This window comes from Belonocnema kinseyi, chromosome 7, assembly GCF_010883055.1.
Source record: "Belonocnema kinseyi isolate 2016_QV_RU_SX_M_011 chromosome 7, B_treatae_v1, whole genome shotgun sequence".
NCBI classification, from domain to species: domain Eukaryota; kingdom Metazoa; phylum Arthropoda; class Insecta; order Hymenoptera; family Cynipidae; genus Belonocnema; species Belonocnema kinseyi.
Window position 1 is genome coordinate 28745636 of NC_046663.1, and position 25049 is coordinate 28770684.

Consider the following 25049-nt stretch of genomic DNA (forward strand, 5'->3'; position numbering starts at 1 on the left):
TCTATTTGAAAAAATCTTTTATAACAAATAATATAATTTTCAACTAAATCAATTTTCAATCCAAGTACAATAATATAAAAAGTATTTAAAATAATATAGAATCCACTTGAAATCAGGCAGGTTCTACACATTATATAGCAGAATCCCTCAGCGATTAACATTTTTTTTATAGTAAATTATGCAAGACTTTTTTTTCTGATATAAGACAAAAAAACGGAATTTGTACACCTATGTTAAGAATAATAAAAAACAGATTAATTTTTTACCCATAACATTAATTCTCTACAAAAAAACTATTAGTTTTCAACCAACAAGGATATAATTAAAATTTCCCTTAAATACATTAATTTTTAACAAACAAACAAAAATCAAGAAAATAGTTGAATCCTCAATACACAAGATAAGATTTTAACAAAGAAAGAATCTTTCTGCCAAAAAGACGAATTTTCAAATGAAAAAATAAATTTTTAATTAAAAATATAAATATATAAAATCAGAAATAGGATAATTCCTTTTTAGTTAAAAGAATTAATATTTAAGAACAAACAATTGAATTTCAACAAATTAATTGAAATTTTAGTAAAATAAATGAATTTGATAATACATAGTTGAACTTTCAAACAAACGGATACATTTTCAACCAAGAACATAAATTTTGCTTACAAAAGACGATGTTTGAAAAAAATAATTGAATTTTCAAGACAAAAATATAAATTTTTAATTCGAACTTTCAATGTTTCGCAGAAAGTGGGATTGGTAAAGTTTCAGGTAAAAAATTTAACTTTAACAAAAAAAAAAGGAATGTCCAACTTAATAATTTTGTTCTTAATCACAAAGATAAACTTTCAACCAAGAAGAATAATTTCCTATCAAAAACCTCAATTTTTATTGAAATATGTGCCTTTTCAAACAAAAGGTTGAATTTTCAACTAAAAAAGATCAATTTTTACTTTTAAATATCAATTCTCTAGCATAAATGGTACTCGTATAATCCAATTTTATCTTACATAAATTATTTTTTAACTTACTATGAAGGAATTTAATAAAAAATTGAATTCTCAATGAAAAAGATGGATATTCAAACCCGAAGATTAATTTCCTACTTGAAAAAGACGGATTAAAAAAAATTAAATTTTTTACAAAAAAATATCTATTTTTTTATATCATTTTGCTATCAAAAATGGTATAATCGAATTTTCTCTTAAATAAATTAACTTTTCGCAGAGGAAGGAATTTTTAGCAAAATCCTAGAATCCTCGCAAAAAGATGAAATATCAATTAGGAAGTTTATTTTTCTACCAAGAATTACGAATTATCAAAGAAATTCTGAATTTCCAACTACTGTACGAAAACAGATGAATTTGTTTCCAAATAGTTCAATTATTAACGAAAAAAGATCGAAACTGAATTCTTAATGCAAAATAATAATTTCAACAAAGAATATTACTTTTCTACCAACAATTACAAATTTTCTACAAAATCTAAAAAGTTTCAAACAAATATACGATTTTTATCTAAAAAATATCATTTTTCAACCAAAAGTAATATAAGTAAATTTTACCATTATAGAATAATTAAAAGAAAATATATGAGTCTTCTACCAAAACAGATTGTAATAAAAAATATCAATAAATTTTTAACCAAAAATGGAAAGTTAAATTTTCACTTCAATAAATTAATTTTGAAAAATAAGAATTGTCCGAAAAATTGTTGGATCCTCAATCAGCAAGATGAATTTTCAAACAAGAAGATTAATTTTATACTAAAAAAAACGAATTTCTAACAGAATCCATAACTTTTTAAACAATTAGATTTTTAACGAAAGAAGATCACACTTTAATTTAAAAATTTAATTTTCGACTAAAAATGTCATAGTTGAATTTTCTGTTAAAAAAATTAATTTTCAACATAAAAAAAACAGTGTTATGAAAATTATTTCAAGGAAGATCAAATCCATTTAATATTAGGTAGGTTCTGCACTTCGAATCGCTAAATCGATCAGGACAGGAATTCTGTTGTTTTTAGATTAAATTTTAAGAGAACTTTTTTTCGTTGTAAAACAAATTCTATGTTCAAAAGATTAATTTTTAACCAATAAGATTAATGTTTTACAAAAAAGACGAATTAAACCAATTACTTGATTTTTAAACTATAAGGGAACATTTCATTGAAATTTTGTGTTGAAAATATTCAACAATTTAGTTGATTTTTTTCCGTCTGGCCTGAAAATTGTTTGAATTTGACTGCTTGGTTACATGTTAAACTAATTGAGTGAAAATGGATATTTTTTGTCCTAAAGATTCATAGTTTTAGTTGGAAATTTAATTCTTTTGTTCAAAATTCTTTCTTTGGTTGAAAATTAATCTTTCTTGTTGAAAATTTATCTAATTGTTTTAAGGTTAAACGACCTTTCAAAAATTAATTTTTTTCATTATTTAATTTATTATTTTAGTTACAAATTTATCTCTGGTTAAAAACTTAAAAATTTTCTTGAAATGCAGTTTTTGGTTAAATAATAACAATAACAGCTGTTATTGTTTTCAAATAATCATATTTTTCAGTTTTTGTTGAAAATTTATCTACTTATCTAAAAGTTTAACTATTTTGTTAAGATGTTAGGTTTTTGGAAGAAAATCTAACTATTTGGTTAAAAATTCGTTAATTTTTAATAACTGAAAATTAAACTTTTTCATTTTCCGTGTAAACGGCTTTGTTAAAAATTTGCCTTTTTAATGAAAGATTTGAATTTACAACCGAATAATTTAACTTTTAACCAAATACTTAAATTTTTAGCCTACAAATATAGATTTTTAACTGAATGCCCAAATTTTCAATAAAAAAGATTAATCTTTAAAAAAAAGAGTTTTATTTAAAAAAAAAGAATTGCCAATGAAAACGTAGTGGTGAAAATTAAAAAAAAAAAAGAATTTCAACAAACTATTTAAATTTTTAACCAGAGTTGAATTTTCGAACAAGCATGTAAATTTTCAACAAAGTAGATGAATTTTTAATCTGCAAATATGGATTTTCGATAAGAAATATAACATATGATATTTCAACGAATGCAGATGCTGCCAAGAGATTCATTGTAAATATAAGGATACGAATTTTCAATCGTAAAGATTAATTTTCCATAAGAGATTCGAATTTAAACCAAAAGTAGCAATGTTTCTTTTTCACACAAAACATGAATTTATTTCCGAAAAAAAGAAAAAAAATTACATTTTTTAACCAAAGGGATGAGTTTTCCACTAAAACTATTAATTTTTCATCTAGAAAAACGAATTTTCAACAAATAAAGACTTGTCAGTTAGGAAATCAAAAAATGTGTCCCAATCCTTAAACTTTTTAGTCAAAAGACTATTTTTCTGTAAAACAGTTATAAAGTGTTATTTTAATAAATAATTCCATTAATTTCATTGTAATTTGAAATATAATAATTATTAGTTCAATTTTAAAAAAAGATTTTAAAGGGGAGACTTGACCAAGATTTTCAGGGGAGAGTTTATCAAGTGGCAACAAGCTTATTACGTGTGTTTTCCTACCTATAAGAAAAATGATTATTATAATGCGCGTGCACAAATTTTGCTAAATTAATTTATAAGAATTTTTGTTTAAAAATGCAAAGTTCATTATTTAGAGAACATGATTGTTATGAACGTGAGTTAAAAAATTGTAAGAAATGCTATTCATCAATATCAGGTGTAAATTAATTTTCAATGAAAAAAGCTCATTTGGAATAAAATAGTTCGATTAAATTTAACAGAACTCATCCCTTGGTGCCTTTTATTATTTTATACTAATATTTTGTATCATTAATTAAATATGTATAACACAGGTCGTATTTCTTAACCGATTTAAAAGCTTTTTTTTATAAATTCTCAGCGATTAAAATTTTATTTATAATTTTATTCAAAAAATTTTAATTTTTGTAGTTAGAAACTCATTGTATTCGTTAAAATTTGTTTTATTTTTTAAAGTGACAATTATATACCTTTTTAATAAAAATGCAACTATTTTTTTTGTCGAAAGCTTTTTTTATAGACAGTTAATCTTTGTGTTATAAAATTTACGTTGTTGAACATTGAACTGTTTCCACAAAAATTTATTTTATTTTATCGTGAACTTGTTCCTCTAACTAAAAATTACAATTTTCTATTTTTAGTTGTAAATTAATCATTTTTACTTACAAATTCATCGATTTTTTAAATGTTACTTTTTTTAAATAGAAAATTAACCTTTTTGATTGAAAATTGAAATATTAGGTGAAAACATAATTTAGTTTGTTACAAACTAATCTATTTTGGTGAAATATAAATTTTTTTGTTTACATTTTATTTCTTGGGTCGAAAATTAGATTTTTATTAAAAATCAATTTTATTAACTAAAAATTCACCTATTTTATATTTTTGTTTAATTTTTTATAGAAGTTTAATATTTCTAGTTAGAGATTCATCTCCAGCTAATTTATTCAGTTAAAAATGTAACCAATTTTGTTGTAAAATCTTTTTTTTAATGTTAGAGTACATTTTTTTACTAAAAATATAGCTATTATATTTTTGCTGCAGAATTGTAGAAAATTTACTTTTTCATGAAAATCATATCTTTTTAAGTCAACTAAGAGAACAATGGATTTATTGATTGAGTTTATTGATTTTGGTGATTTTGTGGAAAATTGCATTTTTCTTGGATACAAATGCAATTTTTTCGTTAAAAATTATTATAGAAATTGTGGTTTGCTTTTTTAAAATTTTTTTTTCACAGAGCAACAATATATAAATAAATGTAGTGACAAAATTGACTATTTTGGATTTTTGGATTTTTATCTCAAGAAAAAATACAGAAAGAAACTCACTATCAGCCGGAATTATTTCAAATGCATTCATAGAATATAATTAATTTTAATAATATTTAACTTAATTATTATAAAAAATTTCTATAAACAAATTCTTTATAATCGAGTTTTTCTCAGAGCTGAATTGATTTTTCTGGACAAAAAGTGATTCACGATTGTCTTTAAAGCCATTTATATACTTTAAGCTTTATCAAAAATATACAATATAGATTGTTTATAACAGTTTAGTTAAACAAGTCTCATAGAAGGCCGTTTCCTTGTAGAAAAAAATGTTTTTTTTTTCAATAATTATTAGAGTGACATTAACTGCGGTGACTAACCAACGAAATTAAATAAAGAATAATTTATATGATTGTTATAAACAATTTTTTTAAACAAAACTATTATTTATTTTTTTACATACAAAAAGGACGGTTTTCCACTGAAATTATCCGACAATAAGCTAACAGTAATTTCGAAATTGGATATGGGACATTGAATAATAATTTGCGTAATTGTTAATAACGATTTCTGTAGCAAACTGTCCATAGCAATAACGCTGTACTTGCGGTTTTAGAAGTCACCTATCTTTCATTTGTTTTATGCAACTTCCTGAAAAATAAATGAGGATCAAGTGAAAATAAGGTGCAATAACGCTGCCCAGTGGGCACAGCATTTGGCGACGTCTTTACGACATCGTTACGACATCTTTACGACAACTTTCCGACATCCCATGTCCATGTCGTTTCGGTGTCTGTACGATATCGCGAATACATCGTCAGATCATACGACTTATTTACGATATCGTAAAGACACCTTAACGAAATAGACATAGAATGTCGTAAAGTTGTCGCAAAGATGTCGTAAAGTTGTCGTAAAGATGTCGTAACGATGTCGTAAACACGTCGCCAAATTGTGTGCCTACTAAGTGTACTTGCGTATTCAGATGTCACTTATCTTTCCTTTGTTTTGTACGTAAATTCATGAAAAACAAATGAAGAACAAGTGACTCAACTAAAAAGTACAGTTCCAGGTTCACCGCTAGGTGGGTATCTCTCGCAAGCGCTCTCGCAAGAGAAATCATAATTTTCATCTATATAACTGAGAGATGCTGCGTTAAAATTATCTTTATAATCTTAGTGAAAGACCGTTCTTTTTTCATGTAAAAAAAATAAATTATAGTTTTGTTAAAAAAAATTACTTATAACAATCATATAAATTATTCTTTATTTAATTTTGTTGGTTTGTCACCACAATAAATGTCACTCTAATAATTATTGAAGAAAAAACCTTTTTTTCTACGAGGAAACGGCTGATTAGGAGACTTGTTCAACTAAATTGTTATAAACAATTTATATCGTTTATTTTTGAGAAAGCTTAAAGTATATAAATGGCTTTAAAGACAATTGTGAATCACTTTTGTTCAGAAAAATCAATTCAGCTATGAGAAAAACTCGTTTATAAAGAATTTTTTTATATAAATGTTTATAAAAACAATAGTTGTTAACTCATGCTAATTTGATTGTTACAAATTATGACTCTTATGAAAAATATTAGCAACTGGCGTGAAATAAACGATTTTTTCTGTGATAAAAGAACACTAATAAGAATTTGTTTACAAAAATTGTTTATAATAATTAAGTTAAATATTTTAAAAATTAATTACGTTCTATGAATGCATGTGCAATAATTGCGGCTGATAGTGAGTTTCTATCTGTATTTTTTCTTGAGATAAAACATCACAAAGCTAAAATGGTCAATTTTGTCACTATATTTGTTTATATATTGTTGCTCTGTGAAAAAAATTGGAAAAAGCACTCCACAATTCTCTTAAAAATTAATTTCTGAGCGTTTATAAAAAAACTTTTAAATCGGTTAAAAATAACTGTTGTTACAATTTGTTGTGCTCTTAACCCTATTTTGAATTTCTCAAATGAGGCCAAAATCTGTCATTTAAACTTTGAAATTTTTCAAATATATGCATGTTCTAACAAAAAGATTTAATTGAAAACCTCCTTTTTTAAGGATGCGAATTTTCGTTCTGATTTGCGCTTTTAGCGCATTTCTTTCGTCGGCGATTTGTCAACCCGCCTCGGGAAGCAATTGGCAACAATACGGTATACCATCAGGCTCGCAGTCTAACCCGCAACCTTATTCAGAACAAAGCCACGATATGTCCAAGTAAGTACAAAAACTTTCAATATTTGTCAACAATTTTCAATTTTTAATTAATAAATTATATTATTCTGTCTTTTTGGTTGATTCTCGTTTTTTTGTATTTTGCATAGTTTGACTGCAAAATGATCATTTTTGTGAAAAAATCTTCTTCTTTCTCTTCTTGCAAAATTAAATATTTGGTTACATTTTGAAAAACAAATTTCATTGGTTGAAGATCTAACTATTCAATGTTGAGGTGAACATTTATCTTCTTCAGTTCAAGATTCAACTATTTGGTTGGAAATTCATATTCTTTGTTGAAAATTAATCTTCTTTGGTAGAAACTTAATATTTAATGTTCAAAATTTATTGCTTTAGATTGAAAATGATTTTTTATCAAAAATTAATTATAAAAAAACTTAATTATACCTTGTTTGAACACTCATCTCCTTTAGTAGAGAATTTAACTTTTTTTTTGATAATGTAATTTTTTGAAATTTTGTCTTTCATTAGGACTAATTCCATTTTTTCTTGAAAAATTGAACTATACTCGAGCTTTAACATTTTATTAAATATTACCATATTTGATTAAAACTCGTGTATTTTGTTAAAAATTATACATTTTTGTTGAAAATAAGTAATTGTATTGAAATCTATTTGTTAATTTAATTATTTAACGAATTTTTTTTTCAAAATTCTTTCCTAAACATTTAATCTTTTTTCGGGAAATTCATTTTTTTAGTAGTAAATGTAAATTTTCCATTGAAAATTTGTTTTAATTGCTTAAAAAACTTATTTTTTTAATAGAAAAATGAGTTATTCTGTTTTTGCTGAAAATTTTTTTTTGATTAAAAATTCATCTTTTTTCCTCCAAATTTGTCCTTTTTAGGTAAAATTTTAATTTTTGTAGTTGGAAACTCATTGTATTCGTTAAAATTTGTTTTATTTTTTAAAGTGACAATTATATATCTTTTTAATAAAAATGCAACTATTTTTTTTGTCGAAAGCTTTTTTTATAGACAGTTAATCTTTGTGTTATAAAATTTACGTTGTTGAACATTGAACTGTTTCCACAAAAATTTACTTTATTTTATCGTGAACTTGTTCCTCTAACTGAAAATTACACTTTTCTACTTTTAGTTGTAAAATAATCTTTTTTACTTAAAAATTCATCGATTTTTTAAGTGTTGCTTTTTTAAAATAGAAAATTAACCTTTTTGATTGAAAATTGAAATATTAGGTGAAAACATAATTTACTTTGTTACAAACTAATCTATTTTGGTAAAATAAAAAATTTTTTGTTTACATTTTATTTCTTGGGTCGAAAATTAGATTTTTATTAAAAATCAATTTTATTAACTAAAAATTCACCTATTTTATTTTGTTGTTTAATTTTTTATAGAAGTTTAATATTTCTAGTTAGAGATTCATATCCAGCTAATTTATTCAGTTAAAAATTTAACCAATTTTGTTGTAAAATCCTTTTTTTAATGTTAGAGTACATTTTTTTACTAAAAATATAGCTATTATATTTTTGCTGGAGAATTGTAGAAAATTTACTTTTTCATGAAAATCATATCTTTTTAAGTCAACTAAGAGAGCAATGGATTTATTGATTGTGTCTATTGATTTTCGTGATTTCATGGAAAATTGCATTTTTCTTGGATAAACATGCAATTTTTTCGTTAAAAATACAAACTTTGAAAGTAAAACTAAAATTTCTATTGAGTGAAAATTCAATTCTTTCGTCGAAGGTTTGTCTTTTTGGTTTAAAAATTCATCTTCTTTAGTAGAAATTTTATATTTCTGGATAAAAGTGCAACTATTTGTTTTTAATCAATTTTTTTGTTGCAGGTTCATATTTTTAGTTGAAAATTCTTCTGTTTTATTTGAAGTTAAACTATTTTGTTGAAAATTAATTTACATTTCCCGCTTGAAAACTTAATTTCTGTAGCGAAAATTCGCTTTTTGACTTGAAGGTTTCAACAATTTACATGTAAATTTTGAATTAAAATATCCATTTTCAACAAAACGGTTAACTTTTTAACCACAATGATAAACTTTAAACTATAAGTATCTGTTTTCTACCAGAAATATGAATTATCGACGAAATAGTTTAATTTTCAGTCAGGAAACTTAATTTTCAATTTTTTTTTAATAAAATTTTTTACAAAATAGTTGAATCCTCAAACACAATGGACTTAGTTCCAACCAAATAGTTAAAGGTTTAATTAAAAAAAGATTAGTTAAATTGTTAGTTAACTAAATTCATTCATTAATAAATTGGTAACCAAATGTTTGGAGTTTTTAATAAATAGACTGGTTGTCAAAAAACACGAAGCAGTTACATTTTTAGTTAAAAAAAAAACATTTTCAGTTTAAAGAACGAATTTTTAACAAAAGAGTTTAATTTTCAACAAAAGAAAATTCTTAAAGTCAGACAATATTTTTTTTTACCAAAAGCGTTGAAATTTCATTTCAAAAATATAAAATTTCAAACAAAAAAAGACGAGTTCGAAACAAAATACATAAATTGTCAAGCAAAACTGGAATAATTACATTTTTAAGTAACAAAACTAATTTTATCTGAGAAAAGCGTACGAATTTTCAACTATATGAATGTATTGTTAACTGAAATGATAAAATTTTAACTACAAAACAAAGGATTTATTTATTAAAACATTAAATTTGAAACCAAAAAGATTAATTATTTATTCAAAAAGATAAATTTTCCACTAAATACATGAAATTTGGATTAAACATGATAAATCAACCAAAAATGGAATAGTTAAATCTTTAATTGAAATAATAATTTATATTACAAGAAAACAATTTTAAATAATTCCGATAAATTTACAAACAAAATATAAGCTTCGAACCATAAAGATGAAGTTTTAACCAAGAAGAATAATTTTCTACTAAAAAGGACAAACTTTCAACAAAATACACGAATTTTAAACTCAAAAAGATCAATTTTTAACTTGAAATAGAATAGTGGAATTTTCAGTTTCCAAAATAAACTTTTAACCAAATAAAACGAAATTTATTTTCAGCGAATATAATTGGCAGCACAACATTCAATCTACCTCGCAACCTCACTACTATCCAACTCATTTAGAACAAAACACCTTTATCCCCAAGTGAGTACTCATGCTTTCAATATTTTCCAACAATTTACAATTCTAATTCATTAATTATATTTCTCTTTCGAAAACTATATTTCATTGAAGAATGAACGTAATATTTCCAGGGTTGCTCTAAGTCCGAATTTCGAAAATAACTGAATTTCTCTTACTTTTATCTGACCATTTAAACATTTCCCTTTCGAGTGTAAAAACAACCTTATATCTAGGAAATCAGTAATATTGAAGCAAGAAAATATTTATCTCTGAATTTATTCTTTAGACTTCTAAATAACAATTATGCAGATTTTAATGAGGGGAAATTCAGAAACTGCAACAATTAAAATTTTTGCAGGCGAAAATTTAAAAAAATAATTCTTATGCAATTCAAAATGTGATACATATTGTTATAAATGTGTTATATAGTGTTATAGAATGAGAGCATATTCATAAAGAATTTTTTTCTAAAACAAAACGCATTACATACTTAATTTTCAACCAAATAAAACCAAATTTATTTTGAGCGAAATAGTTACGTTTCCATTTTTAAAAAAAGTTTTAAACAGTAAAATTTTTCATAAAACAGCTGAACGGCGAGACAGTGGATTCTTTAAAAAAGATGGATTAGAGGAAGTAAGACAGTAACATTTTCATTAAAGAAATTTGTCAATTTAAGAAGCGAATTTTCAATTATTAGACTCATCCTTCTCTCGTCATCCGCTAGTATCAGTACATCTTCTGCATATTTAGAGGAATATACCTTGCTATTTCCTGGAACCCTTCCCCCTTCTCTTCTAGATCTGCCAAAAAGAGTCTGAATATTAATGGACTCAGTGAACATTCTTGCCTGAGCACCCTCCACTTCAAAAAATCGCCCATTTTTGCTTCTCTTATTTTAGGGTCTTTCCCTATCCAGACATTACCTCCGTTCCTCCTCTCTATTCAGGCTTTCCGTTCAATAATCTACTTCCTCTTTCTCTCTCTCTATGTCAGTTCTTCTTCAATTCGTTCACTCCTTCCCCTAAGAATACTTTTTCTTTCCATTATTTCTCTTTTATCTTTCTCACTTCCCACTTTCACTATGAGCACACCTGTTTCCCCTGCTATGTTTCTCCCAATCGCATTTACCACCCCCTACTCTCAGCTGAGCCCTAATGTAGTTCACCAGCTTCTTTACTTTTTCCTTTCCCAAATCACTTTCTACTAATATTCCTTTAATTACTATATTTTGCTTCCTCTCCTCTCTCTCCCTCTCCTCCCCTTCTTTTCTTACTTCTATTTCATTCAGTCGTCTGCGCAATCTCTCATTTCCCTCTTGCAGTTTCTTATCATCCCCCTTGACTACGTCTCCTACTTGCACCTTCTCCTCTTTTTCACGTCAACATTCTAGTTTCCTGACGCTTCCTTAAACTCATTTTAGTTCTCCTTTCTTTCTCATTCTCTATCCGTTTAATCTCTATGCTATCCAGTTTCCTAAATAACTCTCTTTCTCGGCTTTCGACAGAGTATCCCATTCCTCTCATTTCTTTTCACGTTCTCCCTGACTTCTTCCCTATGCATCCACGCCCTGCCAAACCGTTTGTAGGTTTCCCCTCTGAGGCCATTGATGAGTTTCTCGATACCTTTTAGACTACTTACCCCTGCCCTCCTTTCAGGTGGAGTTCTCTGTCCACTCTTCTTTAGTGCTTTTTCATTTTCCTCTTTTGCATTGCATTGGTCTCTTATCCTTCGACTTCTCCCTTTCGCTACTCGTGGTCGGTCGTTGTCGCTACATTTCGAAAAACCCCTTCGCGTCCGTACTACGCAAACTGTGCGCTCTTAGTAGCATTTGCACGTTTGTGGGTCTGCCTCGCTTACTTCATACTCTCTCTTCCCTCCTCTTACCGAGCTTCTCAAATTCCTCTGTCTCATCACTACTTCCATTCCTATCAATCGTCGGCTTCACACCGACGAGCTAAAGGTTAGCTACACGCGCGTAATACTGTTGGGGAGAGCGAAACTTTCCCCTCAAAAACAGCGTGAAGGAAGTATCGTCAACTCCGCCCAACAATTCCACGCGCGTGTAGTTAACCTTTCGCTCGTCAGTGTAAAACAGACCAATGCTACCTTCTACGTTCTCGCTCGCCTCAGTCGCTTAGATAGTTCCCAGGGACTGAGAGTAACAGATTTTGCTCAGTTTGGGATTTATTCCCTGAACCGACGAAAAAGGGCCCGTTAGGTGTTACTCTTCTCAAGATCCGAAAATTTTTACTGCAGGAAGAAAGTGTGGACTTTGCGTTTTCCCGAGTGGACTTTGCCTCCTCAATCACTCAGAAACGGATGGGTTACGACCGAATCTGGTTAAGTTTGAATCACGAGCAAAACAGGTACAGAGGATCGATCCTTTAGTGGGTGTACTGATCAAAACAAAGTACACGGGTTTCCATCTTTGAAAGATCGAAACCTCCAGAATTCTGGTAGGTTTGGCTCCTGGTGGAAACTTAACCGAAGATACTTTCAAACGATCCCGAAGAGAGCGAACTGCCATCCGAAAGAGATAGGTTTTGAACCTACTTTCAGCTCTCTGGACTTTTACTTTTTATGTATGCAATATGATTTAATCTCCGAGATTCTGTTTTTGAAATCTGAATAAAAGCTACATTAAGGTAATTTAGCAATTTCTCGCTAATTCCACATTATATTATATGCGTTTAAAACGCAACTATATAATATACATTATCATTTGATTACGAAACAACTTTGAAGTAATTTATTAATCAATTAATAATATATGATGTATTAATGAATAGGTAAATTTGTGAATGATTAATGTTTAATTACAATTATTTAAGTTTGTTAAATATTTTATTTTTTAAAATAAATTGATTTTTGAAAAATTGAACTTATTAAACAATTTTTCATATTTTATTTTTAAAATATCTGATTTAGCAATTTCATTTATTATCATTGATTCAATAATAATTAATTAACCAAGGGAATAATTATAATTGATGATAAAAGTATTCTAGCTATAATTCAAATAAATTTGTTTGAAATTTAATTTTTAATTTTATGGTCCAAATATCTATAACTTTTATTTCAACAATTATTTTGTTCAAAATTTGTAATTAAAAAAAGAATTGATTTTCCTAATTGAATTCTGTAACCAATTCAAGTTTTTAAACAATTTGTTTTCAATATTTCATTTCTTATACCTTTTTGATTCTTGATCAATTTTATTGTTTAACCATTTTATGTTTTCTTTGAATTTATTTTTTCAACAATTTTCTTTTTCAATTCATTACGTGGATATAGTTCCGAATAGGTGAACGTGACGATTTTCTTCACACTGCGTATACTTATGTATTTTGATGCGCTGATTACGAAAATGATGGTGAAAATTGGCGACTAGGCGATTTTCATGGTGAAATCGCGGAAAAACCATTAAAAATGTGGTTTTTTGCGTTTATCACAGCCAATATGCAAAATCTCGCAAAATGCTTCCAACAAAAGTTGTAGATCTTACAGAAATACAAATTTGTTGTGGGATACATTTTTGTGTGTGAGTCATAGTTTTCGAGAGAATAAGATATATCTCGATTTTTATGAAAAAAAAACCATAAAAATCATGCTCTTTTCGTTTTCGACTGTTAACCGTCCCCCAGTGTCAGCATCCCGTTTTATACGCGTAATTGAACCCGTTTCCTAAGTTTTTTCTGGTTTCAGTCACAGGGGCGCCTTCCCGCCCCCACAACGCGTGGTAAAAGGGGCAGAGGTGTGATATTACATTATTTCTGTGACCAGTCACAAGGGTGCCTTTCCGCCCCCACGACTCGTGAAAAAAGGGGCAGGGGTGTGACCTAAGTTTTTTCTGGTTCCAGTCACAGGGGTGCCTTCCCGCCCCCATGACGCGTGGGAAAAGGGACAGGGGTGTGACCTTACATTATTCCTGTGACCAGTCACAGGGGTGCCTTGACGCCCCCATGACGCGTGAGAAAAGGGGCAGGGGTCACAAGGGTGCCTTCCCGCCCCTACGACGCGTGTGAAGAGGGGCATGGGTGTGACCTTACATTATTTCTGTGACCAGTCCCAGGAGCGCCTTCCCGCCCCCACGACGCGTGGGAAAAGTAGCTGGGGTGCGACCTAAGTTTTTTCTGGTTCCAGTCACAGGGGTGCCTTTCCGCCCCCCCATGACACGTTGGAAAGGGGGTCGTGTCTGAACTAAGTTATTTTTGTGACCAGTCATTGGGAAGCCGGGGTTTTTTGCGTTTATCTCAGCCAATATATAAATTTTCGCAAAACGTTTTTATAAAAGTTGTAGATCTTATTGAAATACACATTTCTTATATGATACATTTTTTTCTACGAGTAATAGTTTCCGAGAAAATCACAGATATATCTGATGAAATGTAACAAATTTAGAAATTTCAATGCAATTAGCGACAGGTCTTTCTCCACCATCCGCGCTCATAGTACTTAAGGGCGTGTGTTTCGCGTGCAATATTATTTTCGAGATTTTCCTCTCTTGAGTTCACGTCATGATGGATGAAACATATAATATTTTTATTTTATTTGAGATTCTCCAAGGAAGGGAAACAACTCTTCAGTGGTTGCGACAAATCGAATTAATTCCGTCTGAACTATTTTGCTCAAAACACAAGAAAAAGATAACTCTTGAGGAGTCTGAACATGTTTGCGGATCCTTCCTTTGTTATAAAATACACAAATATCGTCATAGTATTACCGTTGCAGAAAATACGTGGTTTGAGTAGTGCCGCATTTCTGCAGCGACCAGTATGCTCATTACATATTGTTTTGCGTTAAATTTTAATTTTGAACAAACGATCCGGGAAAGCAGCATTATAAACAATCAATCGATTTCTCGAGAAACAGTTTCAGACCGCTTCTCATTCTGTAGAGAGGTCTGCATGCTTGCTCTTGACAGCAACTTCGAAGAGGATGGTTGCATCGGCGGTGTCGGTGAAGTTTTCGAAATCGATGAGTGCAAAATCGGCTGTCGAGAATACCAGCGATGACGTGTAGTAGCTGATCAGTTTAAAGAATTATTTACTAACATAAAAGCATATTACCCTGGCCACTAAATATATTCAGCAGATTATTATAAAAAAACTTATAAGGAATATACAATCAAGAAAATAAATAGAATATACTCAGAATTTCTAATTAAAATAAATTAAAATATATTTAAAAATCATAAAAGTAAAAAAAACAATTAAAAATTTGAAAAATACAAAAAAAATGCTTTTCAAAACACTCCAACCTTCCCGTGGTGAAAAGCGTGAGTAGGTACCCAACCGAAACCAATGGAGAATGCTCATTGTTTTTTTTTCATAAAAATCCAGATATAACTAATTTTCATGGAAACCATCACTCGTAGAAAAAAATGTGTCATACAAGAAATGTGTATTTTTGTACGTTCTACAACTTTTTAGAAACATTTTGCGAGATTTTGCATATTGGCTGAGATAAACGCAAAAACCATATTTTTTATGGTTTTTTCGCAATTTCACCATGAAAATCGCCGAGTCGCCAATTTTCACTATAATTTTCGTAATCAGCGTGTCAAAATACATTAGTATACGCAGTGTGAAGGAAATCGTCACGTTCACCTGTTCGGAACTATGCCCCATTACTTTTTTTATGAATTGTATCATTTTCTTAAATTCTATTATTGGTTTAAATAATACTTTTAAAACTATTTCTTTTTCCTGAAATTTAATTTCAAAAACTATTTTATTTTCTAAACCATTTTATTTTGTAAACAATTGTTAAAGTTTGCATAAATTTTATTTATTAAATAAATTTATTTTTGAAAAATTTAATTTTTCAAACAATTCATTGATTTTTTCAACATTTTAGTATTTAATATATTATAGATTAATATAATTTATTATCATTGCTTAAATAATAATCAATTAATTAAGAGAATGATAATACTCTATGATAAAAGTATTCTAATTAAAATTTACATAAACCTGAATTTATGAAAATCAAAATTCGAAAAAATATTGTATGTGGTGCCATCCAGTAAAGTTTCGTTTCCAAAAGATTCATCAGAAACGGCACAGTCTGATTCACTAAGAGATCGATCTCTTGAGAAATAGCAAAGGTGTTTTACTCTTAGGATTCAGCTCCCTAGAAGATTCAAATCCTATAGAGAGTCAGTAAGTTCGATCTTTCCAGTCTTTCGATCTTCTACTGATTCCATCCATACCGGAGTGGGGGCAGAGATCGTTCAGTAACGAATTACTCTTCTCGGGATTCGTTCCAGGCACCAACGTGCCTGCTCGAATCTTTTCCCCAATTGTTTGCGGAGGGATGACTCCAGCCATGAGGGATTGGGTGACTCCTCTTTCAAGCTACAGTTCTCCCACAGAATATATCTTTTGAGAGCGCGTTTACAACATCACTTTCGGCTTACTCGGGATTCACTCTCAGTCCCTGATAGTTCCACTGGCTAATCCCGGCCCACTCTCTGTATCCGTCCCGTACTGCTCTCTATCTGTCCTTTCTAGACTTCGTGTCACCGGCATGTCTGCCACGTACTTGAGTCGAAATTTAGGCCCTGCTTTTACGCTCCAAGTGTAAGTATTGTCCCTACTTTGCGACTATTTATTCTAACAGCTCCTACGTTGCTACTCCTCAAAATAGTTTCATTCAATTTTGCTTCTATATAAGCTTTAGCGCCTACATTGAAGGTCTTGCCTTTATATTCTTGAGTTTTACTTTTTTAGCTTTTGAAGCCCCATATTCTCCGTAGAATTTTTAAATACTCTTTTAAGGCGCTTAAATTTGAACGCACTGATTTTGTGGCGCCGTTGCCTTAACGCCTGCGCCCTCGTGACAGATACTTTGTTGTTTTTTCTAAAACTCCATCACCACAGTTTGTGAAAGCAACAGCTTAATTGGTTTTAAACAATAAATATTAAAGTGATAATATCGAAATAGCGTCAAGAAGTAAGAAGTTTGCCCTAATCTGGTGGCGGCAAATAAAAGGAAAAATGCAAACCAGCGCTAAGATTTTAAAGGTAGTTTTTAAGAACCCAGATACAAAACCCCCCAAAAAGGTATCAAACACACGAAAAGAAACTTTAAAACAAAAAGGTAAGGAAGATACAAATCTTTTGCATTGAGTTTTATTGTACCACAAAAAAAATTCCAAATTATTACCAAAGATTCTGAGGAAATAGATTTTCCATTCACACAATTTTCTTTTCAATTGAAGAATCACGAAATTGAATGATTTCAGATTAAAAATGTAGATAATATGACAATGTCAAAACCTTAAAAATTGAATATTTGAAGATCAGATCATTAAAAATTATTTGTACTTAAAAGCGTTTAAAATGAAATAGTTAAAAATTGCAAACTTTTAAATTTGAAGAGTTATAAATTCAAAGCGACCAAGATTTGACAATTTAATATTGAAAACTCAATTTAATCTTTAAAGTTGAAGCTTCTGAAATTCTAGAATTTAAAACTGTTATTACAGAACGAAATTATAATTCGAACTTCAAGTTAATTAGGCGAATTGTTATAAAATTAATGAATGAATTGAATTAAACTAAATAATAATTTCACATGGGGTACATAAAAATTGAAAAAAGTTCTACTCCATAAGCTTGAAACTTTAAGAATTTAAACTTCATTTTAAACTGGAAAAATTTATATTCACCGAAAATTGTGATATTAAAACTTTTTTTATGATCAGAGCCTTTAAAATCTCAATTATTTGTGTTAAATTCAAATCACATAAAAACTAATAACTTTTAAATTGATAATTAAACTTTCCCAAATTTAATCAATTTTCTTCAAATTTCAAAAACATGACAAAAAGTATAATCTCCTCTAAAAAGCAACATATTTCGCCCTTGAGAGATTCTGCGATTTCAAGTTTAAGACTCTGTCTGATTTCAAGTGAATTCAGTCAGACACGATTGTTATTCGTACGTCATTCTGAAAAAAACTGACGTTGGAGCAATTTAAAAATATTTTCATGTATTTAGGGAGCTTTTCAGGAGTTTCAAGGGATTTAACGGGAGAAAACGAAGTGTCTTGTTCCGAAATTCGGGCTGAACAGTTCATTTTTCTTAAGAACTCTCTCAGTGTTCGGGGAGACTAAACACAGCCGCGTTCTAAACAAAAGATTTAATATTTTAATTTTTGATTCAAAAAATTAATGTTTAATGAAGAAATAAGGTCTCAAAAATGTCTACATTTTCAACCAAAATAATGAATTTTCTACCAAAACCCGTGTAGAGATTCAAGTGAGTAACTAGTCTAGTTCCCGACCATTCGACCCCACTTAAAGTCGGTGGCTAGTCGGGTCATTTGACTGGCCCCCTACCAGTAGCGTCACGGTAGATTAAATGCATGCATTTATGTAACTAAAATTCCCCAAAATTTGTGAAATATTAATTTTTAAAAAAAACTACAGCTGGAATGCAGCAACGGAAGAGCTTCGCTCTGATGAAACCACTATGTTGGTCATGGTAGTCTCTACTCCAGGTAATTATGCTTCGTTAAGTGTGGACTGCTGTCTTAAACACTCGACGCGTCATTTCTGTTGCGCGAGAGGCTTCACGTCGCGCCCTTGCGGATTTTCTTTGAAGCTACCAGTCCAGAACTGCAATACTCAAATGAAGGTGGTAGCGAAATCTGAACTGCACCTTGCTTAATAGTTTACTACTAGGACACTGCTCTTCACTGATTAATCAACAACTTTTTTTTCCAATTTCAACTACATAAAGGATTAGACTTTATTTACAAATGGCAAACCTTTCAGATCAATTAAAAAATAAGCATCTGTAAAAATTTAGAGTCTTATGACTTTCAGTAGACTTTTCACCTACATCTATATGTATCTGATTCAATATGGATTTTCTTAAAATTCCATACAAAGGTATTTATAAATGTTCCTAGAAATTCGCAATTTTCTAAAAATTGCTAAGAAAAAATAATATTATGTCTTTTTGACGGTTTTGATCGTTGTTTTTATAAAAAGTTGATTTTTTTACAAAATTATTAACTTAATAATTATTTACAAAGTATATTTGAAATTAATTTGTCATTAATAAACATTTTCTCCAAAAAAACGGAGTAAAATTATTGTTAAATATATTCTTATTCTTTTAGCATAAAAAATCATTACGCTTTTTTAGATATTACCTTATTTGCTGAGACCTCACCGAAAACTCAAACATAAGAATAACCCGACCAGAGCCCCACTAGCTCCCGACCCGAGTCTGAAGATTACCCGCACGGAAATCAGTGAAAAAAAGGCCCGACTAGCCCTTGACCAACCACTGACCAGGCTCCGACTGAAATTTTGACAACAAAAAGCCCCACTAGTCCCCGATTAGTCCCCGACTGGCTATCCTGTCAAAATTAATAACCCGACTAGCCACCGATTAGTGCCCGACTTGTAATTGGGCCAAATGACGTTATTTATACACGGGAAAATACGAACATTCAACAAAATACTCGAATTTTCAACTAAAAAAAAATCCTGTAGCTTAAAAAGGAACAGTGGAGTTTTTAGTTTTTAAAATTTACTTTCAATCAAATAAAACCAAATTTATTTTTAGTGAATATGGTTGGCAACCCAGCATTCATTCAACCTCGCAGCCTCACTACTCTCAACCCCATTCACAACCAAACCTCTTTAACCCCAAGTAAGTACCAATACTTTCAATATTTCTCAATAATTTACAATTTTGATGAATTAATTGTATTTCTCTGTCGAAAACTATATTCCATTAAAGAATGAATGTAGTATTTACAGGGTTGCTCTGAAATTCCAATTTCGAAATTCCCTGAATTTCTTTCACTTTTATCTGACCATTTTTAGATATTCCCTCATCTTTGTATATTTTTCTGTAGGGTATAAAAACAACCTTACATCTAGCTAATCAGTAATATTGAAGCAAAAAAATATTGCATTTCTTTGATTAATAAATTATTTATAACAATATAAATAAAATTTATACATGCGAAGTTTGGCAATACAATTTTTTGTTTTTTTTCCGAATTTGTACAAATAAAAAAAATTTGTTTTTATAGACGACATCTTTAAAGTAACTGACCATTTTTATAGTAAACTTTTTAACCAAAAAGATTAATCATTTATTTAAAAAAAGAATTGTTATTAAATTATATAAGGCTTTAACCGAAAAAGATAAATTTGAAATTTAAAAATGGTTTCTAAGCAAGAAAAAAGTAATTCATAACTAAGAAGTTAAATTTTTTACTAAGGAAATGAGTTTTCAACAAAATACGTACATTTTGTACTAAATAGTTCAGTTTTTTTCTAAAAAAGTTTCATCTTAAACCATTAATAGAAAAGCTAAATTTTCAGTTGAGATAATTAAAAAAAAGAAAATACGAAATTTCAGCTACATACTTTTATCAGCTGGAAAATAAACAAATTAACTTTAAGACCAAAAAAGAGGCGTTTTCAATCAAAAATACAGTTTTAAATAAAGTAAATAAAGTTTTAATTGCCAAACCAGAAAATTTCAACAACAAAATAAATTATCAACCAAAAAGTTTATTTTCTAACCAAAAATATGAATTTTCTACCTAAAAAGACTATTTCTGAACTACAAACAATCAATTTTAAATTTCTAAACTGAGTTTATCAAATAGGGTTTCGGTCTTGGTTTTGGTTTTAGCTACTGGTTAATACAAAAAATGATGATGAAAATTCTACTAGTTTGTTTAAATGTTTTATTTTCATTTAACATGCATGATTTTAGTTAAAGCTGATTCATTTGATTGAAAATTTAAGCTATTTTGTTAAAAATCCCTTTTTCTATATTGACAGAGCATTTTTTACCATAAATATAGGTGTCATATTTTTGCTAAAGCTTTAGGAAATCTTTTTTTAATTGAAATTTAATTTTTGTGTGTGGAAAGTTTATCTTTTTAATTTTAAAATTTATCTGCTTTTGCATAAATTTTATATTTCTGGGTAAAAGTGCAACTTTTCTGTTAAAGAACTATTTAAAAAAAAATCAATTTTTGGCCTGAAAATTTAAAGAATTTAGGCGATCATTTTTTATTTTATTAAAAACCATTAACTTTTAACTAAAGAAGATGAACTTTCACTAAAACTGGAATTATTAAATTTTGAGTTCAAATATTAATTTTCAACAAGGCAGTTGACTTTTCATCCACAATGATAAATTTAAAAACCATAATGATTTGGTTTTCTATCAAAAATATTAATTATCAATGAAATAGTTTAATTTTCAGTTGAGAAAGTAAATTTTAATTTTTAAGAACAAAATTTGTTACAAAATAGTAGAATCCTTAAAAAAATGGACTGAGTTTTAACCAAATAGTTTAATTTTCAGTAAAAAAGTGGATTCAAAAAAACGGATTAGTTGAATCATTAGCTCAAGAAATTACTTCCCCATAAACATGATTTTTAATAAAGTAGTTCACTTTTTAACCAAAAAAAGATTTTTTGACGAAAGAAATAATTATTAACCTAGATGATTAATTTTCTACCAAAAAGGTACATTTTCAACAAAATTAATAAATTTACTATCAAAAGCTTGAAATTTTAACGAAATAGACGGGTTATTATCATTTCTTTTTAAAACAAATAATATTAAACAATTTGGTTAAATTTATAACAACAAAAAATGAAATTCCTGATCACTAAGATGAATTTTTAAACAATAAAGTTAAATTTCTGCTAAAAAAGACAAACTTTCCACAAAATAAATCAATTTTTGACTAAAAAGGTAAATTTTGAACTTTAAATAGAGTAGTGAAATTGTCAGTTTTCGAAATTAACTTTGAACCAAATAAAACCAAATTTATTTTCAGCGATTACGGTTGGCAACAAAACTACCAATCAACCTCGCAAGCTCATTCGCAACCCCACTGGCAACCTCACTCGCAACACCCTCCGCAACAAAGCGCCGCTACCAACGAGTAAGTGCTAATGCTTTCAATATTTGTCAATAATTTATAATTTTGATAATTTCATTATATTTCTCAGTCGAAGAATATCATGGAAGAATTAATGTAATATTTACAGGGTTGCTACAAAAATCAAATTTCAAAATTTCCTGAAATTCTCTAACTTTTATCTGACCATCTTTCCATTTTTCCTGATCCTTGTATATTTTCCTTTCGGGTATAAAAACAACCTCAGATCTAGGAATTCAGTAATAATAATGCAAAAGAATATATGTCTCTAAATTTATCTTTAGACTTCTAGATAATATTTATGCAGATTTTGATAAAAAGTCATTTAGAAGTTGCAACAATTAGAATTTGTTGTTGGATTTTCGACCCTTAATTAGTATTAAATTTTGAAAAAGAAAGATGCATTTACTTGAATAATAAATTACACAGCCACACAAAGAAAATATTGTGCCGGGTCTGGAAGTCAGACCATGCATACTATTAATTTTCGGGGTCGCTGAAACCGAATCCTAGGTCCGAAAAACCATAGCACATCAGGGTTCTGACATAACCTCAAAAACCGCACAAATTTTTTTGTGACTGGCGATCAAACGATTTTAATTAGATGTTTCTAGGGTCGCTGAATCCGAAACCGAGGTCCAAAAAAGACTAGTACGTCAGGGTTCTGATATAATCTCATGACTAAGGTTTTAAGGTTATGTCAGAACCCTCACATGATGGGTTTTTCAGCCCACGGATTCGGATTCAGCGACAAAAAACATATAATAGGCATGGTCTCGACCTAGAATCGGAAAAAAATAATGAGGTTTTTTGAGGTTATATCAGACCCCTAATGTGCTGAGTTTTTTTTTGGGACGCGGATTCGGATTCAGTGACCACAAAAACATACCGTAAACATGGTCTGACCTCCAGACACGGAAAAGGATTTATTTTGTGTGACTGTTATTTTTCAAAATTAATTTTCAACCAAATTTTCAGCGAAATAGTTGGATTTTCATTTAAAAATTGAGTTTTAAACAAAAATTTGTTTTATAAAACAGCTGGATAGCGACTACTTGAATTTACGAAAAAATATGGATTTAAGAACGTAGAACAGTAACATTTCCAGTAAAAAAAATTGTCAATTTAAAAAACGAATTTCCAACCAAATAGTAAGAACTTTTAACCAAAAAACTTAATTTTGTACCACAAATATAAATTTTAAAACAAGAAGATTAATTTTTTTCTCCGAAAAGAACATTTACAACAAAATACATAAACTTTCAACAAAATGCTTGAATCTGTCTCGAAAAAACAAGATTTTCAAACAACAAAATTAATACTCGAATTTTCAGTAAAAATAAAAATAATATTTAATCAGAAAACAGAATGTCTCGTCCCAAAATTTTAGAATGAAAAGGCCATTCACGTTTAGAACTCTCTCAATTTTCGAGAAGACTAAGCACACCCGTATTTTGAATACAAAATTCTATATTTCAATTTTTAGTTAAAAAAATTAATTTTTAATGCAAAATCGAGATATAAAAAATTTCTACATTTTCAACCCAAAAAATTAATTTTCTACAACAAAGACAAACTTTTCACAAAACACTTGAATTTTCAACTCAAAAAGATAAATTTTTAAATTAAAATTGAGTAGTGGAATTTTCAGTCAACAAAATTAATTTTAACCCAAAGCAAAGCAGCTGAATAGGTATAGAGTTTAAGCTTTAAAAAAACTGCATTTAAAAAAATTAAAACAGAAATATTTTCCGTAAAAATTTTATACCACAAAGATCAATTTTGAATTAGGATTTTTTTCTCAAAAAAGAACATTGTTAACAAAATGCATAAATTTCCATTAAAATTAATAACTCTATTTGAAATAAAATCGATTATAAAAAAAATTGAATACTCTAATTTTTAGTAAGAACAAAAATAATATTCAATCAGAAAACGACCTGTCTCCTCACACAGTGGTACAGTGGTCTGGAATAGGGATTTACTGTTCATAATCGACCACAGGTCGTATTTCTTAACCGATTTAAAAGTTTTTGTTATAAATGCTCAGAAATTAATTTTTAAGAGAAATCTGGGTTGCTTTTTCAAAATTTTTTTTCACTGAGCAACAATATATAAACAAATATAGTGACCAAATTGACCATTTTAGCCTTGTGAATTTTTATCTCAAGAAAAAATACAGATAGAAACTCACCATCAGCCGGAATTATTGCACATGCTTTCACAGAATTTAATTAATTTTCATAATATTTAACTTGATTATTATAAACAATTTTTATAAACGAATTCTTATTAGTGTTTTGTTATCAAATAAAAAATCGTTTATTTCACGCTAGCTGCTAATATTTTTCATAAGAGTAATAATTTGTAACAGAAAAATTAGCATGAGTTAACAACTATTGTTTTTATGAACATTTCTATAAAAAAATTCTTTATAAACGAGTTTTTCTCATAGCTGAATTGATTTTTCTGAACAAAAGTGATTTACAATTATCTTTAAAGCTATTTATATACTTAAGCTTTATCAAACATGAAGAATATAGATTGTTTATAACAATTTAGTTTAACAAGTCTCCTAATCGGCCGTTTTCTCGTACAAAAAAATGTTTTTTTTTCTTTAATAATTATTAGATTGACATTTATTGCGGTGACTAACCAACGAAATTAAATAAAGAATAATTTATATCCATAAGACGATTTGATACTTAACTTTGACATGATTTCGACTCAGAAAATAAACTTATTGCATAAAGGTGTTAGTTGGGCGTATAATCTAAACAATGAATAATATAAACTACAAAATAGCCTCGGAAAGGACTGGAACTTTTAATGACAAAAGGCATGCACACGGAAAATCTAAAGGTCATGTTTCAGGCGATGAATGGACACTCGGTGTTTGGAATGCTAGGGGAGTAAATGATCTCAAGGTAAAAGAATTGCGTGAAAATATGGACGTGAAGAAACTAGATATTTTATGCGTGCCCGAAACAAAG

General features: G+C 28.8%; 1 protein-coding gene across 1 annotated transcript in view; it reads left to right on the forward strand.

Moving 5' to 3' along the window:
- Positions 1 to 16644: 16644 nt before the first annotated feature.
- The window catches only part of LOC117176396 (regucalcin-like), a 19438-nt gene continuing 11033 nt past the window's right edge, over positions 16645 to 25049 (forward strand). Inside the window, exons 1-3 of the mRNA XM_033366635.1 lie at positions 16645 to 16697; positions 18551 to 18621; positions 21952 to 22059. Coding sequence (XP_033222526.1) covers positions 16645 to 16697; positions 18551 to 18621; positions 21952 to 22059 — 232 coding nt within the window. The remainder of the gene's footprint in view (positions 16698 to 18550; positions 18622 to 21951; positions 22060 to 25049) is intronic.